The 17344-nt window shown below is 32.0% G+C and overlaps 1 protein-coding gene across 1 annotated transcript; it reads right to left on the reverse strand.

Moving 5' to 3' along the window:
- Positions 1-13755: 13755 nt before the first annotated feature.
- Positions 13756-17048, reverse strand: LOC138339002 (kinesin-like protein KIN-14E). The gene is made up of 5 exons (XM_069290218.1): positions 15868-17048; positions 15488-15645; positions 15305-15409; positions 15078-15216; positions 13756-13930 (listed from the first exon to the last, which is right to left on the reverse strand). Exons 2-4 carry the CDS (start codon positions 15548-15550, stop codon positions 15133-15135), a joined length of 252 nt encoding a protein of 83 aa, XP_069146319.1. The 5' UTR covers positions 15551-15645; positions 15868-17048; the 3' UTR covers positions 13756-13930; positions 15078-15132.
- Between the last annotated feature and the right edge of the window lie 296 nt (positions 17049-17344).

A 17344-nucleotide genomic window follows, 5' to 3' on the forward strand; every position in this document is an offset into this window, starting at 1 on the left:
TCAATTATCAGTATTTAAGTAAAATATAAAATAATTTAAAAGTGAATAAGAAATTTCGGGGTGGGAAGATTGAAAATCACTGACACATTGGGCTAATTGTGCTGCTAATGAACATTCATGAATATGTTAAGTTGTCTTTGTTGACACTAAGTATCTTTCGATCAAAAAGCATATATGCATAGAATTACTTTTCGATCACATATTCATGTAAACCTAAACACCATAATACCTTATTATATTCTCTCTTTCAAGAACAAGGGAAATAGATCCTAACCCCTAACCTCTGTATTCTTTCAAGTTAGAGATGACCAATCCAAATTTCTAGTATTATAATAATTACTCACTCCAATCAACTTCTTTTGATCATCAATTTGAAATCAAAAATAGGAATAAAGTTTGCAACCTTAACCAATAAATAAATTTTATGCTAATTAGACAAAACTCATGTGCGAACAATAGAAAAACAGAGCATAGCACAATAAGTAGTACCTTAAATCAACAACGAACCCTATAATTTCACCCCTAGATCATGGGGTTTTAGTCAACCATCAATAAAATTAAAAATATTATACCTTCCATGAGTAAATCCATGGGTAACATGAAATTAAACAGTTCCATGTAAATTCACTTTGGATTCAACTTTAATTTGTCAATTTCTAGCACAAAGTTGTAAAACCTCAAAAGCAAAAAAAGTATTCTTCAAAGATAAAATGTTCTCACTCTTTAGAAACTTTGATATGACAATCTATATTCTATGTCATATGATATTTCATTTCTCTCTCCTTTAGGCTATGTATAATTTCAAAAAATTAGGGGAAAAATTCAAATAGGTGATTCAATTGGTCACATAAGTCGGGCTCACCAAACTCGTTCGGCTTATCGCCTCTTTCTCCTTAACACTTCTTTGCTTCTCTAGGCTTCAGGTGTTTTGAACCTCAGTTGGCAAACCCGATTCTGTCAGAATTTAACATTTGCGATTCGCAGAGTACAAACTTGTCTCTCCTTTGAAGCACTAAATTTTTTTATTTTCACACTTTCATTTAGCGATGTTCATCAATGTCTCCTTTCTCATTCGGTACATCTGCCTTTCCACTAGTGTGCTGCAACTTGGTTTGATAGACACAAGTTCTATGCACTGTAATTTTAGGTGAGGTTATGATCAATTAGTAATAACTCTTTTTTGTTAGGCAATCAACAATGTATGTTTGCACTCTTTTTAGAATTTTTGGCCATTCTTTAAAACATCATTTCTTGTATCATGCCCCACGCCTACACCCTTGATGTGGCCAGCGCTCGAAAACCATTACTAGTCCTTATGAAAAATATTGATATGACTTACTACTCAGCGGAAGACTTAATCAAGCAATAAAAAGCTTAAAACAGTTTTTGAATATTTAAACTCAAAAAAGCTCAACTCAAACTTGGTCTAAAAATACTTAATAAAATAAGTAGAGTAGTTTGCACAAACATCTCAAGGAAAAGTTGTCCTGAAAAACTACTCAACTATATTTATCTATTAACCATCTTTTACTGTAAATATATCTCAGAACAAGACTCATGAAATCCCAAGAAAATTGAGTAGAAAATATATTCGAAATCCCCTGGTATTCAAGTAGACCCACCCAAGCTATCTGAAGTGTAAATGATTCCCAAGGAAATTTCTTTTGATCCTAAATAGTTATATATGCATTAAAATAAGATGAAGTTGAAATGACATCATTAAATGGAATGTACCAGTATGTGATATGAAAGACTAACCAAATAATTGAACGGAAGGACTGAAAAAAACTCAACTTAATTAATATATGACCATGAAGGAAGAACCATTTAAGGTTTACAATAATATAATCAATTAAAAGCAATATCTAAATCATATAATTTACTTTGTGGAGATTTTCTCTTACCTGCAACTATTACTATAAGCCTTGAAATAATAAAATATTGCATCAACCTTAGAAAGGACACTATATACCTTGTTGGGGTACAAGATGCTTCTATAACTGTTGTTCCATCTGAAAGGCCTTCTATGACGTAGTGAAGAGTCGCATGAAGAATTAGTGTATATTTTCCTACTCATGCTATATTATTTTATGAGACTTTTGAATTACCCTAGACTCTTACGGACTTCAGTGATTGATACTACTCCCAAAATAATCTATATCGGGTATGCTCAATTAAGCATTTACAATTAAAGGGACTATTACTCTACCTTACTTATCACTTTACACAATCCCCCTTTACAAACAAAGGGAATATTACTTTACTGATGGACTTTTCAAAAACATCAATCACACTCTTTATTTTCTCTCAACAATCAAGTAGTATATATAAAACCATTTGATTTTGCCTTTATAGACTTTGTTCAAAACATGCATATGGAACGTATACTAATGGAATTATCTTTCATTTCAGTGATCGATACATTAAAACTAAAAAACTTTTATACTTTTATGGAAATAGTGTTATTTTTCAATATAAAAATAATACATTTGTAACCCTTTAAATTCCCTTAACCTATTTTTCAAAATCATTCTCTTATACTTTTCACTTTAACTAAATTTAGTTTCTAAAATAAATGTAAGGAAAATTACTAGCTTAAAAAACATTGAGTCTCAATGTGTGTGTGTGTGTGTGTGTGTGTGTATATATATATATATATATATATATATATATATATAGAGAGAGAGAGAGAGAGTTCATACGGAGATAAAAACATGAACAACAATTAAAAAATTTCAATGCATAAAGTATCGCAATCTCATAATATAGGAGTCACATAAATGTCGCGGAAGAACCATAGACTAAACTTGCTACTCACTGAATGGAGATGTAAGGTGTGAGGACGAACTAGTCGAAAATTATGAATTTCCTTAGACACTTAGAAAGAACAAAGTTTTTCGCGAAATTGAGGAAACTCGAAGAATACTCAAAACCATAACTTGTCTCCTCTTGGAACCTTTGTGAAATGTCTTGAAGTGTTAATTAACATAAAATAATTGATTAATACTTCTATGTCCTTAATTATTTGAAAAAAATCATGGTTTAGATTAGAATAGGTGTTAAATGGTGTAGTTGAAGTACCAAGCACATAAGGGAAATAAAAAAACCACTCTAACCAAAAACACAAATGAGGTATCTTCAAAGGGAGGTTCCACAAACAGCTTAAGGCTCCACAGTCCATGAAATAGTTCACCTTCCATATAGAAGGTCGTGTGAAGCTTCAGCTTCGAAACAAAATTTTACTAAAATGAGCATTACTTTTTAATCCACACTCGAAACGAGGAAACCTTCGTGGCGTTGAAAAGAGGACTCAAATATCTTTAGTTTGTTAATATTCCACCTAATTCATTATGTGCTGAGAGATGTGATTGTTTGAATTTCAACTAAATCATAAAAAGTTGATAGGTGACTTGTACTGAAACAGACTATACAAGTCACCACGGGCCGTCTAGGGTCTTGTGCAGATTACCCCCACCTTGGCAGCTTTGGAAGGTTGGCCGCCATCTCCTGAAGAGGTTTTGCACATCTAAACTCACTGTTAAGAGTGTTGTGAAGAGTCCACTTTCAATTTTGAGTTTGTAGACTTGCTTTTGTAATTGGCACGCCCCTTTTTTTTCTCTCAAAATTTTTTGATTTTTATTGTTTGAAAGAAAAAGAGTTTTTTCAATTAAAGTGACGTTTTGAAAAGGGATAACTATTATTTAGAGTCGCCACTTGGAATTGAGTTTTGGTGTTCCAAGTCACCTCATTTAAATCCCTAATCAAAAGGAAATTTGACTCTATTTTTATTGGTCTGCGAACTAGAAATCCGGGTAAGGAATTCTGTTGACCGAGGGGAAGGTGTTAGGCACCCTTCGAGTCCCGTGGTTCTAGCACAGTCGCTTCATTGACTTTGATATGACTAGACTTAATTTTGAATATTATATTATTTAACTTAATAATAAAAATGTTTTTTTACTTTATACTCTCATTTATTTTAAACCTTTTAAAAATCGTCTTATTTATTTTAAATCTAATTAAAATTATTTTATTATTTTCAATTTGTGTCCATTCAAAATTTGAAACACTCATATTTATTTATTTATTATTTAGTATTTATTTTATTATTATTATTATTATATTTATTTATTTATTACATTTTTTTGTATATATATATATATATATTAGATCTAAAATAAGAGGTAAATTTTATGAAATTTATAATTAATTCTAGAAAAAAAAATCTAAAGAGATTAAGACAATTTCTTTATAAAAAAGTTTTTTGTTTCTTTTCTTTTAATTTTTTTTCCTTTAATTTTTCTTTTTGTACGTTTTTAGTCACCCATTTTTTTTTATCATTCTTTTTAACAACATTCTGTTTCTTTTTATTATTATTATTATTTTTTAATTTTTACTTTTTTTTAATTAGCACTTTTTTTTATATATATATGAGATATTTGTTTTACTTTCTTTTAGAAGGTTTATTTTAAATATTTTTTTTTACGTTCTTTTCTTTTCTTTTTTTTTACCTTTTTCTTCAGTAATTATATGTTTTTATCATATATTTTTTTATTTCCACATTTCTCTTCTCATTTTTTTTTCAATTTTTTATTTTTTCACGTTTTTCTTTTTTCACTTTTTTTTTTAATTTTCTGTTTCTGTTTTTTTTTAAAAATTATGTTATTTTTTTTTCTTTATGATTTCCTTTTTTTATTAATCTTTTCAATAATTTGTCTGTTATTTTTTTCTTACCTTCTATTTAATTATTTTTATATTTGTATTTTTTAATTTTTACTTCTCCCTTTTTTTTTCTTTTTTTTTGCGTTTTATATCCAATTTTTTTAACGTCCTTTCTCCTTTGTTTTTCTTTTTCTGTTTTTTTAATTCTGTTATTTTTTTATGCTGCCTTCTTTTTTTTATTCTTATGGTTTTTCTTTCACTCGTTCTTTTTAATTTTAGTTGGCTCTGAATAATATTTATATATTCTCTCAATGATAAATTTTAATAATTCGAATTAGATAACTATCTAATACTTATTCTAAAGATAATTTTTAATCAAAATAATGTGTAAAAAAATTTGAAATGTATTACGCATAAATTTTTTAAATTACTTAATCAATTAAAAATTTTAGTTTACATCCTAATCTAACAAGTTTATAAATTTTATTTTATTTATTTTTTAGTGAAAAAATAGGCTCCAGAATAACATTAACTATTGAATATCACAAAATAAATTCTAATATAAATTGCATCTAAAAAAAATAACAGACACTAATAATAATGCAAAAAATAATATATGATACATATTTTATTTTATATTTTTTTTGTTAGCAGGAAACATTTTTTTTTTTCATTTTTTCAGATCGTGAAAAAAAATAAAAAGAAATCTTAACATGCATCACATATTGATATATAATAATAACATACAATTCAAAGAACTTTATATTATTAGATTAAAATTTTCATATAACATTTCATTTAAATAATGCGAGAGTTTAGAATTACCTCGCTGCGAAGATGGATATCACGAAAAATAACTTCTATGATCTACTGATTTGAGCAACGAATTTTTAACCACGACAAAAGAACTCTAACTCTGACCTTATTCTCGAAAGAATGACTTACTTTTCTTCTCTTTGTGTTTGCTCTATATATTTCTCTTTGTATTTCTCTGTATCTCTTTGTATCTGTGTGTTCTCTATATTTCAACTGAACGTGTTTTATATAATCTTTTTGGCTGAGAGTTTGATGCTAATTAAAAGGAACGTAATAGAGTTGGATTAGGATTTAATTTTGAAATATTGTTGAGGGAATTGGGATTGAGATAAGGATGGATATAAAATAAATAAATAATAATAATAGAAAATTAAAAAAAAAGTGAAATAAACGTCCAAAGAGAGAGAGAGAGAAGAAAGAAAAAAAATAAATGGAATGAGATTTTTAGTAAAATATGTTAGAAAGTTGGGAATAATTAGGATAAGGGGAAGGTAATTTGAATATTTAGGACTCCCCATTTTTTTTCTTCTTCTACCATTATTTTTAAACTAATTAAAAGTTGAAGATTTAAAAAAAATACCATAAATTCATAATTTTTTATAATTAAAGTAATTTACACAATTTATTTATTTATTATTTATTTTAAATATAACCCTTTTTAAAAAAAATTGGTGTTTGACTCTTTATATTTTGGTAAAAAATTAGGTAATCACAGTATGCCCCTCTTTGCTTGAAAACATGAAGAGTTTTCATGCAAAGACGTGAACAATGTGACTAATTTTTTACTGAAATATTTATGTGAAAAATTTATAGTAGAGAAGAGGTTTGACTGTGTCCTAACTTTTAAAAACTACCTATCCTATGATGAGATGATAAGGAGTCAGGCGTAGTTACAATGAGTTAGGTAGTCGAGTGAGGTTTTGTCGAGATTCTGGTTCGTAGCTCCAGCTATTACATAAAAAAACAAAATGCAGAAGGAAAGATATGAAATCCTATCTATTCCGATAGTGCTAAGTCTTCATTTTGGATTCTCAAATATCGCTTCACCCTCTTTGGGTAGGTTCATCTATTCCGAACTTTGCTCTGGACTTCTGAGTTTAAGACTTGAAACTTCATGACTTGACTTCAGCTACTGACGTTCTTCCGCATGATATTCTTGAAAACTTATTTTCTTGAAAGGATGAATTCTATTATTTTTGTACTGCAAATTTGTGTACTATGTAGAAACCTGCACACAAAATAAAATTTTCTACCTAGTAATGTTTTTATAGCCTATTACAGAATGTGAGTTATTGATGAAATCTATAAAAGTCTATACTAATAATAAAAATAATGTTTTTATAGTCTATTACAGAATGTAAAAAAAAAGACAAAAGGGAGTTTTGTACCCAAATTGCAATCAGGGGTTATTGTGCCCTGTGAAGACATGAAAAATAAAATAGGGGTTATTGTGCCCTATATACAATCGAGATGTTATTGCACCCTCTGAAGGCATGAAAAATAAAATAGGGGTTATTGTGTCGTATATGCAATCAGGGATTATTGTGCTCTGTGAAGAAAAATGATAGGGGTTATTGTGCCCTATATGCAATCAAGGGGTTATTGTACCCTCTGAAGACATGAAAAATAAAATAGGGGTTGTTGTGCCCTATATGCAACCAGGGGTTATTGTGCCCTGTGAAGACATAAAAAAATGATAGGGGTTATTGTGCCCTATATGTAATCCAGGGGTGTTGTGCCCTCTAAAGACATGAAAAATAAAATAGGGGTTGTTGTGCCCTATATGCAACCATGGGTTATTGTACCATGTGAAGACATAAAAAATGATAGGGGTTATTGTGCCTTATATGCAATCCAGGGGTTATTGTGCCCTGTAAAGACTTGAAAAATAAGATAGGGGTTATTGTGCCCTATACGAAACCAGGGGTTATTGTGCCCTGCGAAGAGAAAAAAATGATAGGGGTTATTGTGCCCTATATGCAATCCAGGGGTTATTGTGCCCTGTGAAGAAAAAAAATGATAGGGGTTATTGTGCCCTGTATGCAACCAAGGGTTATTGTGCCCTGTGAAGACATAAAAAAATGATAGGGGTTATTGTGCCCTATATGTAATCAAGGGGTTATTGTGCCTTTTGAAGGCATGAAAAAATGATAGGGGTTATTGTGCCCTATATGCAATCCAGGGGTTATTGTGCCCTGTGATGACATGAAAAAAAATGATATGGGCTATTGTGCCCTATATGCAACCCAGAGGTTATTGTGCCCTCTAAAGACATGATTTTTTATATATATATATACATATATATGTATACATTTCTTCTTTTCACTTATATTATTATCATTATTAATATTATCGTTATTTTATTTTATTTTTATTTGTACATTGAAAAAACTAAAAATAAAATAAAATACCCTAGATTCAATAAAAAATCATCTTTATTGTTATTATTATTTACGCATATTATATGGAAAGTAAAGATTAAAGTACTTACCATCGCGGCGTTTGTCTCTCGCAAACTATTTACATGATTCTTCCTTATACCTGTTTTAAGTCAAAGAAATATATTGTTAATTTTCCTACATGGTGGTTGCTTCGTGACTTTGAATATCTTGTAAAGCTTGACTTCTGGATCCGCCCGCTTGGAAGATTCATCCCATTGATGATTGTGCGAATATCTTATAGATGTTTTAAAAACAGTCCTTATCTTTCCTAGAAACACTTTTCATGGACATTCTAACTCATTACCATTTTGTGCATATTGTGTGGTTCATTCGTTCCCAAGCGACTCTTTCACTTTATATATTTTCACTCGGTATCGATTTATGATATTTATTCTCTCGATAGGTTCACAACCCTAGCCAATATGGTGCATGTTCCCAACATTCAACTGGAAATACCGTAGTCAATTTTGCGGATTTAATTTTATTTTCTCACTTGACACGAGTTGATGCTGAGAAAGAAAAATAAAAACTCAAAGAAACACAAGCAATAATGACACGAATGAAAGAGTTATGAAGGAAAAATTATGTCTTTAGAAGTAGAAGATAAATAAGAAAATGTTTAAATGAGTGAAAAGAATCTTATCTGAAAGTACGTGACAACTTTGAAACATGACATGCAATTGGACCAAATGTTTGATCTTTTTCGAGTAGTCTGAATCTCAGGAAAAAATGTTGCACCTCTCAGTCTAACCTTGACTTTTATCATGATTGCGCTCATGTCAAAACAAAATGTCATCATTCGATTAGTAGCACCTTTTGTGATTTTTCACCAATAAGACATTCTAATACTTGTCACTCAACTAACCATCGTCTTATAGTGCCCATAAGGGTTTTCACTCACAACACTCTCTTCTTCATTTTCTCCATAGTTCTCCTACATAATGTCTCAACCTTTACAGAACTGAAGAACATGATTATATTTTATTGAGTGATTAGACCGGACCCTAATGAAGGGCTGCCTACGTATCTTTTTAGGAATCAGGTCAAACGTAGTTCAATGAACTTTTCATGTTTTTTTTAAATATTTTTTTTTAATAATTTTTATCATTTTTTTAATAATTTTTTTTTCATTTTTTTTCTTTAATTTTTTTTTAAAAAGCACCAAACCGGTGGTGTTTGAGATAAAAGAGGATACATTTTTATCATCTCATCATAAGAATGAGAAGGAGTGCTAAATGTAGTATCTCTTGATCGAATATGCATTGAAGATTGTGTCAATTACCTTTCCCTCCATATCCGCCAATTGCAAAGCTCCTTTGGATAACACTTGCTTAATAATATAAGGGCCTTGACAATTTGGAGAAAACTTTCCCTTGGCCTCGTCTTGGTGGGGAAGGACACGTTTCACAACAAGTTGACCCACTTCAAAATTCCTTGGGCGTACTTTCTTATTATATGCCCAAGCCATCCTCTGCTGATATAATTGACCAAAACAAATTGATGACAATCGTTTTTCTTCTATCAGTTCTAATTGCTCTAACCTCGATTTAACCCATTCTATATCCTCGATTTGTGCTTCAACAATGGTTCTAAGAGAAGGGATTTCAACTTCTGCGGGTATGACAACCTCAGTTCCATAAACAAATAAGTAAGGAGTTGCACCGACTAACGTACGAGCAGTCGTGCGATATCCCATGAGAGCGAAGGGTAATTTTCATGCCACTGCCTAGATCCTTGCACCATTTTCCTAAGAATCTTCTTGATGTTCTTATTCGCAGCTTCAACATCCCCATTTGCTTTGGGACGTTAAGGGGTTGAATGACGATGAACAATTTTAAATTGCTCACAAACATCCTTCATCAAGTGGCTGTTGAGATTTATTGCATTGTCTGTAATAATTATATTTGGTATGCCAAAACGACATATGTTGTTGGAATGAACGAATTCCACCACCGCTTTCTTGGTAACTGATTTGAATGTGACAGCTTCTACCCATTTCTTAAAGTAATTGATGGCAACTAACATAAACCGATGACCGTTAGATGCTTTTGGATCTATTGGCCCAATAACATCTATTCCCCATGTAACAAAAGTCCACGGAGCAGACATAGGATGCAACTCTAAAGGGGTTGAGTGAACCAAATCACTATGAATTTGGCACTGATGGCACTTGCGAACAAATTGGATCAATCTCGCTCCATGGTCAACCAATAGTACCTTGCCCGAATAATCTTTTTCGCTAGGACGTAACCATTCATGTGTGGGCCACATACCCCTGAGTGTACCTCATTCATAATTGTTTTCGTTTCTTGAATATTCACACATTGTAATAAATTCAAATCCGGAGTCCTTTTATATAAGATATCGCCACTTAAGAGGAACCCATTGGCGAGTCGCCTAATAGTTCTTTTTTGATCTTTATCAGCATGTAGTGGATATTCTCTAGCTTTTATAAACTGTTTGATGTCGTGATATCAAAGCTCATCATCTTCCTCTACCGCAATTATATTGCAATAACCATGTTGATCCCTAACTTGGATTTCCAAAGGGTCAGTGTAGGTATTACCTGGGTATGGAAGCATCGATGCTAGGGTGGCCAAAGCATCAGCCAACTCATTGTGAAACCTGGGCATATATATCTAAATTCAATGGAGTTGAATTTTTTGATGAGATCTTCTAAACATTGTTTGTACGGTATGAGCTTAATGTCTCGAGTTTCCCATTCGCCTCGAGTTTGTCAAATGAGCAAGTCGGAATCCCCTAAGACTAAAAGCTCATGTACACCCAGATTTATTGCCATATTCAAACCCATGATGCAAGCTTCGTATTCTGTTGTGTTGTTGGTAGAAAAGAATCGAAGTCGTGTTGTGGCAGGATAATGACAACCGCTTGGTGAGATAAGAACTTCCCCAATTCCCACTCCCTTTTTGTTGACAGCCCCATCAAAATATAATTTCCATACGGGGTCATTATTAGGAATTTCTTCCTCAATAGAGTTGACCTATTCATGAGGGAAGTATGTCTTTAAGGGTTTGTATTCATCATCAAATGGATACTCTGCCAGATAATCGACCAACGCTTGTGTTTTCATGGCGGTGCGAGTAACATACACAAAATCAAATTCGGTAAGTAAAATCTGCCATTTTGCCAACCTACCCGTCGGCATGGTTTTTTGAAAAATATATTTCAGAGGATCCATTCGAGATATGAGGTAAGTGGTGTAGGACAAAAAATAGTGCTTCAATTTTTGGGCGACCCAAGTTAAAGCACAACATGTTTTTTCTAATAGAGTGTACTTTGCCTCATAGGATGTGAACTTTTTGCTCAAGTAATAGATACTTTGTTCCTTTTTCCCCGCAACGTCATGTTTTCCTATAATGAAACAAAAAGAATTATCTGTTATCGAGAGGTATAAAAACAATGGCCTACCAGGCTCTGGGAGGACCAGTACCAGAGGATTTGCTAAATATTCCTTAATTTTGTCAAAATCATTTTGACACTCACTTGTCCATTTAATAGAAGCATCCTTTTTCAATAACTTGAATATCGGCTCGCATGTGGTAGTGAGTTGAGCGATGAATCGGATGATATAGTTTAATCTTCCAAGAAAACTCATGACTTCAGTTCTTGTTTTTGGAGGTGGCAATTCTCGAATGGACTTTATCTTGGAGGGGTCTAATTCAATGCCTCTTCGGCTAACTATAAAACCCAAAAGCTTGCCAGATGGAACTCCAAATGCACATTTAGCCGGATTAACTTTGAGATTTTACTTTCTCAACCTTTCAAAAAAATGTCTTAGATCACGAACATGGTCAATTTGCGTTCTAGACTTAATGATGACACCATCCATATATACCTCAACTTCTTTATGCATCATGTCATGGCATATTGTAGTAATAGCTCTCATGTAGGTTGCCCCTGCATTTTTTAGACCAAATGGCATGACCCTATAACAATATGTACCCCACGGGGTAGTGAAAGCAGTTTTTTCTGCGTCTTTTTCATCCATGAGAATTTGGTGATATCCGGCGTAGCAGTCCACGAAAGACTGAATCTCGTGTTTAGCACAATTGTCAACCAAGATATGAATTTTATGTAGTGGTAAATTGTCTTTTGGACTTGCTTTGTTTAAATCTCGATAATTAACACAAACTCTTATCTTTCCATTCTTTTGTGGTACTGGCACAACATTATCCAACCAAGTAGTGTATTGGACGACCCTGATCACTTTTGTATTCAGTTGTTTCATGATTTACTCTTTGATTTTATCACTCATATCTGCCTTAAATTTTCTCTTCTTTTGCTGGACAGGTGGAAAATCAGGATGTAAGGGAAGTTTGTGAACTACCAAATCAGCACTTCACCTAGGCATGTCATCCTATTACCAAGCGAAGACATCTTTATATTCAATTAAAACTTGAATTATATCGTCTCGAATAGGTCGATCGACATGAATGCTTATCTTTATTTCTTTCACTTCTTCGGGATTTCCCAAATTAAACACCTCTGTTTCACTTAAATTAGGTTTAGGCTTATTTTCAAATTGATTCAAACCCCTTTTAATTTCTTCATCAGCTTCATATTCATCATATTCCTTAGACTTAGGATTCATTGTAATGAGATAAGACAACTTTTTAGTATCTAATCGTAAACTCCGCATGCATATTATTAAAGTTAACGTAACTGAAATGAAAATAAGATGGCAAATATTAGAATGAGTAGGTGTCACGACTGGAATCTAGACCCTAGACAAGACCGACGTCGTTGACCTCTCAGAGGTCGCAAACAAGCCTACTTACGTCATTCTTACTTTACATAGATTAATTTTAGCGGAAAAATTTTAAATTTTTGATTCTTTAATTATACTTGCTAAACATTCTTAATATTTCATAATCGTTCATCATCAACCATCTAACATTTAAGAGATAAGAAACTGAAAGAAATAATTCATTAAGTATTACTTGTATAAGCTAGTGGAACATGCTCCACTAGCTCAACTCTAAAACTACGCTAGAATGTAAAATAGTAGCATCCTCGAAAGAATGAGGACCTACCAAACTCCGGATGAATGCTGACATCCGGATAGCTGCAACAACAAACGTGTGGCTCTACCGTCCACCTGTGCCTGCACCTAAAAGTATATGTTTGTATGGAATTAGTACACACTTTTACTAAGTATGGGTACATGCAAGCACACTAGGGACATGCATGAGGAAGAATTGCTCTTTCCTAACAATATGATGTTTAGAAGTCAAGTCAGTAGACTTGTTAAATGGAGATTGGGAAAATTATGCAATGAGAAAGACATGCATCGTTATCACTATCGTACTAGATACAACACATAACATCTTCATATAGCACATAACATATAACACATAGTTTCTTTCATATTATTCATTCATATACCATGAGACCTTGTTATCATAGACTTTACCTTAAGACTTCCCAAAATGAGGGCTCAATATATGGGACCTCAACTAGGGAGCCTTCTTTAGAAAACACAGAGTCTCACTACAAGAAATTAAGGATTTAGCAACAATTATTTTTGTTGCTATATAGAGGATGTTGTTGCAAAAAGTACTTTAGGCAACAATATAAAACTTGTTGCATGTTGTTGCAATAAACGCTGATGCGAAAAGTTTTTGCAACAACAAAATATATTGATGTCAAAACTAACTTATTGCAACAAAAATAATTGTTGCCTTAAATGACTACAGTTGTTGCTTATAAAAACTTTTGCAACGAAATATAGTGTTGCCACAAATTATTTTTTTACCAACAAGATTAGTTGTAAAAAAAAGACAAAAAGTTAGTTAGTAATTTGAAAAGGTCAATATGATGAAGATTGATATCCAAAGAACTAAATACTTATAGATGTGTTTGTACTTTTAGTAGAAAACAATAAGCAAGTCATTAGTTATATTCTAATCCTACTAGCTAGTTATAACTTTTGAATTGTCCAATCTTCCAATAGTACTTGTATTGAAGCAATGGTTCAATTATGCATGTTCATCCTGCAAATAAAAGATAAATATAATTATAATTTGATAAAGCAAGCTATAAAATACACAAATATAAATCTAAAAAAACAGAGATATTCACATCAATACACTTAATAATACACCCAAACACACTTTAATATCATGATAAATCTCCTTAGTTTCCTTAATTATTTCAATTGAAAATGACCAAAATCAGAGACACTTTGTAACTTGTATAAATAGAGAGCGAGATTTTTCAGATTTGGCAAAGAACCATCTGTTCACTTAATTTCTTCAACCCCAAGAATGTCACATAAAAATCAGATTAACTCTATAAATTGTAAGGGAAGAGAGTGAGATTTCCCAGATTTGGCAAAGGATCATCTGTTCACTTCCTTCAACCCCAAGAATGTCATATAAACAAAAAGAAGTCAAAATTAATCTTAATCTCCTTTAGTAATAAATTTTTTAACAGTTTCCAGATTCTAAAAGACTTCCTTATTCCCTTCTTATCAAAACTGACCAAGAGCATTAATTGAGTTCAAAAAGAGAAAATAGCTAAATGTGAAAACACAAGAACAACTCTCTATGTGTAGGGATTTTAATAACTCTTTTTTTCATAATCAACTTCCTGTTGGCATACTACTCTCCAAAACAGGAGGGAGTAATAAAGTCCGATTCCAGCATCTCGAATAAATTGTGAATTCACTTACGAATGCTTGTTTTTTTACATGGTTCAAATTTCAGATCGAACCATAAATGAACAAAATAGTATTTTGTTAAAAGAATCTCCCTTTTTGGTGGAAAGGTTTGTTTATAATTAGTTTAACAAATAAAAACGAACCCTCATTATCTTTTCTTATTCTACCTCTATATATATTAGGGGAACATAAGCTGTGGAGTGACAGAAGACAACTATCCTAAAACTAGATTAAAATAGACAATAAATATAGTATAATAGAAATTGTGCATTCCTACGACAGACAATGTAACCTTGTATTATCACGATCAAAAAATTGTAAATTACAAAGATTACCAATATCTCATAAATCTTTCAACTCATTGCAATTTTCTAGTATTAAATATTGTAATTAACATAAACTATGTATGGAAGAAGGCAGTGTAGTATGACTTAACTCTTAGAGCTGGGAGTGAAACAAGAGATATTTAGGAAACATACCTCACTTGATTTCTTCTTTTCAATCTCTACAATTTTTTCCTCAAGTGATGATTTTTCACTCAAAAGCCTCTTTTTTTGTTTCTTCTGCGGTACGCAACATACAACGAGCTTTCAACTCTTCATGGATCTTATCAAAGACCTGAAATTAGTGAAGTCACATGAGTTTGTATTTTATGAATACTATTCTGGACAAAATATAAAGGCCAAATAATAGTTTTTAGCATTACCTGATTATTTGCGTCAACCAATTCTTTCGGAGTAGTTTTCTTTGAACCTTGAGAACTCAACTTTGGAAGCCGCATTTCTAAGTTTCGCTTCTCTGTTAGGGCAGCCTATAAATTAAAGAATGGAGCAATAAAATGAATGATTGTCCCCTTGATAAATCAAATTTTATCACATTTAAATAATACCTTAAGCTCTACATCTTTTTCATTGCACAATGTATTGAATTTATCACAATCATAAATAGCCATTTCTAAGTTTGCTTCTCAAAATTCAAGACGTCTTTCAAGTTATCCAACTCTTTCTGCATCTGTGATTCTTGATTTTTCTTTACATGTAAATCTTCCTGCAATTGCTCACCAACATAAAGATTATAAGCTTTAAGTAAATATATATCAAAATTGTATTTGTTTGATTTAATTAAAATGATTGATGGATATGCATAGAGATATAACTAACATAAGGAGATGTATTACTAGCCCAAACAAAAGTTGTACTAATACCTACTAAATACTCCTAATAGTTACATTTACTAAAAAGATAAATAATTTAAATAAAAATTACTTACCCAATTGTTATTCATTAGACATGCACAACTTGTCTCATTAGAAGTAGTTGAAGTTGTAAAGATATTGAAAATTGAAGCAGGAAGGTCATTCTGTTAAATATGGTACAAATTAATAACTTAGTATGTCGATAAGAGAAGAATAGAATGAGGAAGAAACATCTACTAATTTAGTGATATATACTATAAATAAATACCTTGGGTTCTTCAAATGAGATACTAGCGCCATCATGCACTCTTTTAACAATTTTTGGTCATGCACTAAACGAAATTCCATTATTTCTCGGTTCTTTCGCTCCTCTTCAAGTTGATTCTTAGCTTCCATTAGTTTGATCTCTACACTCTCTCGTTTATAGCGTTCTTCTTCTGCTTCCTTTTGTACTGCTAGAAGTTGTTCTTTAATTTCATTTCTAGATATTCTACTTGCTGACTTAATTCCAGATCCTTTACCAAGAATGTACTTTGATTTTTCTCCCATTATTAGCACAAATGCAGCATTAATAATAGGATGTAGTTTAAGACTTTCATCGAGTTTTCTGTGCAATGATCAGGAATAACCTAATGTCATTACCTGAATCTAGCTAACCTATTGATTATCCTATCCTAACACCTTCGGTATCATTCATTTCTTTATATGATTAATTTGAGGCTGGCCTTATTCAGTCATTGGAAACATTAACTTTAACCGACATAGATCATGTGAGCATCATGAAATCCAGTGTCTCCCCCACACCTAAAAGAGGTGGAATCACCGGCCAAAGTGACTCAATAACATGCTAGCGTATATGGGAATTTAACCCCGCTAGATCCCTATAGTGGCAATATAGGTTCAAAGACTAGGAGATGTATGGAGAACCATACCCGGCAAGCCGTACAGTCTCATCTCATGAGAGTTACGTGAACCTCCACCCTTCCCGAAAGAAGGCATCACCGCTCATAGCTAGCCAATCGGTGCTCAGTATAAAGTTCCATTACATTCAACTCATACATCATGGAAGCTGGCTTCTAGTATAAGGACATCATAGCTCAATAGATGATTTCTCATCTCATCATTAGTATTGAGTGTTTTAAACTCAATATTTTCATTTAGAGTGTTCATAGGGATTGGTCTCTTCATTATCTTACACTCTCCTTTGTGAGTACGTATTGGTAACATTTACTTAGGCTCATTTGAGATAGCTCTCATCATATACATTAGCCTCACATCATGATTGTCACCACATTCTTCATTATTAGCACGTTTATTTTTTCTAGTTACTCACGTCTTATTACGTGAGTGTTCATTTCTTCATTTCATCTCATCATATGCCAATGCATTTGGCCATTTACCGTATCTTACATTTGTACTTAACCCTGATAAGATTCATTATTTGATTACGTACATCTTAGGTTCACTTAATTTTTGAACGTATGTTAGACTTATGTGTCTATACATTCAAGTCATGAGACTTTATTCATAGTTCGTTAAGTAATTCTTACT

Source organism: Solanum lycopersicum, chromosome 10 (assembly GCF_036512215.1).
Source record: "Solanum lycopersicum chromosome 10, SLM_r2.1".
NCBI lineage: Eukaryota > Viridiplantae > Streptophyta > Magnoliopsida > Solanales > Solanaceae > Solanum > Solanum lycopersicum.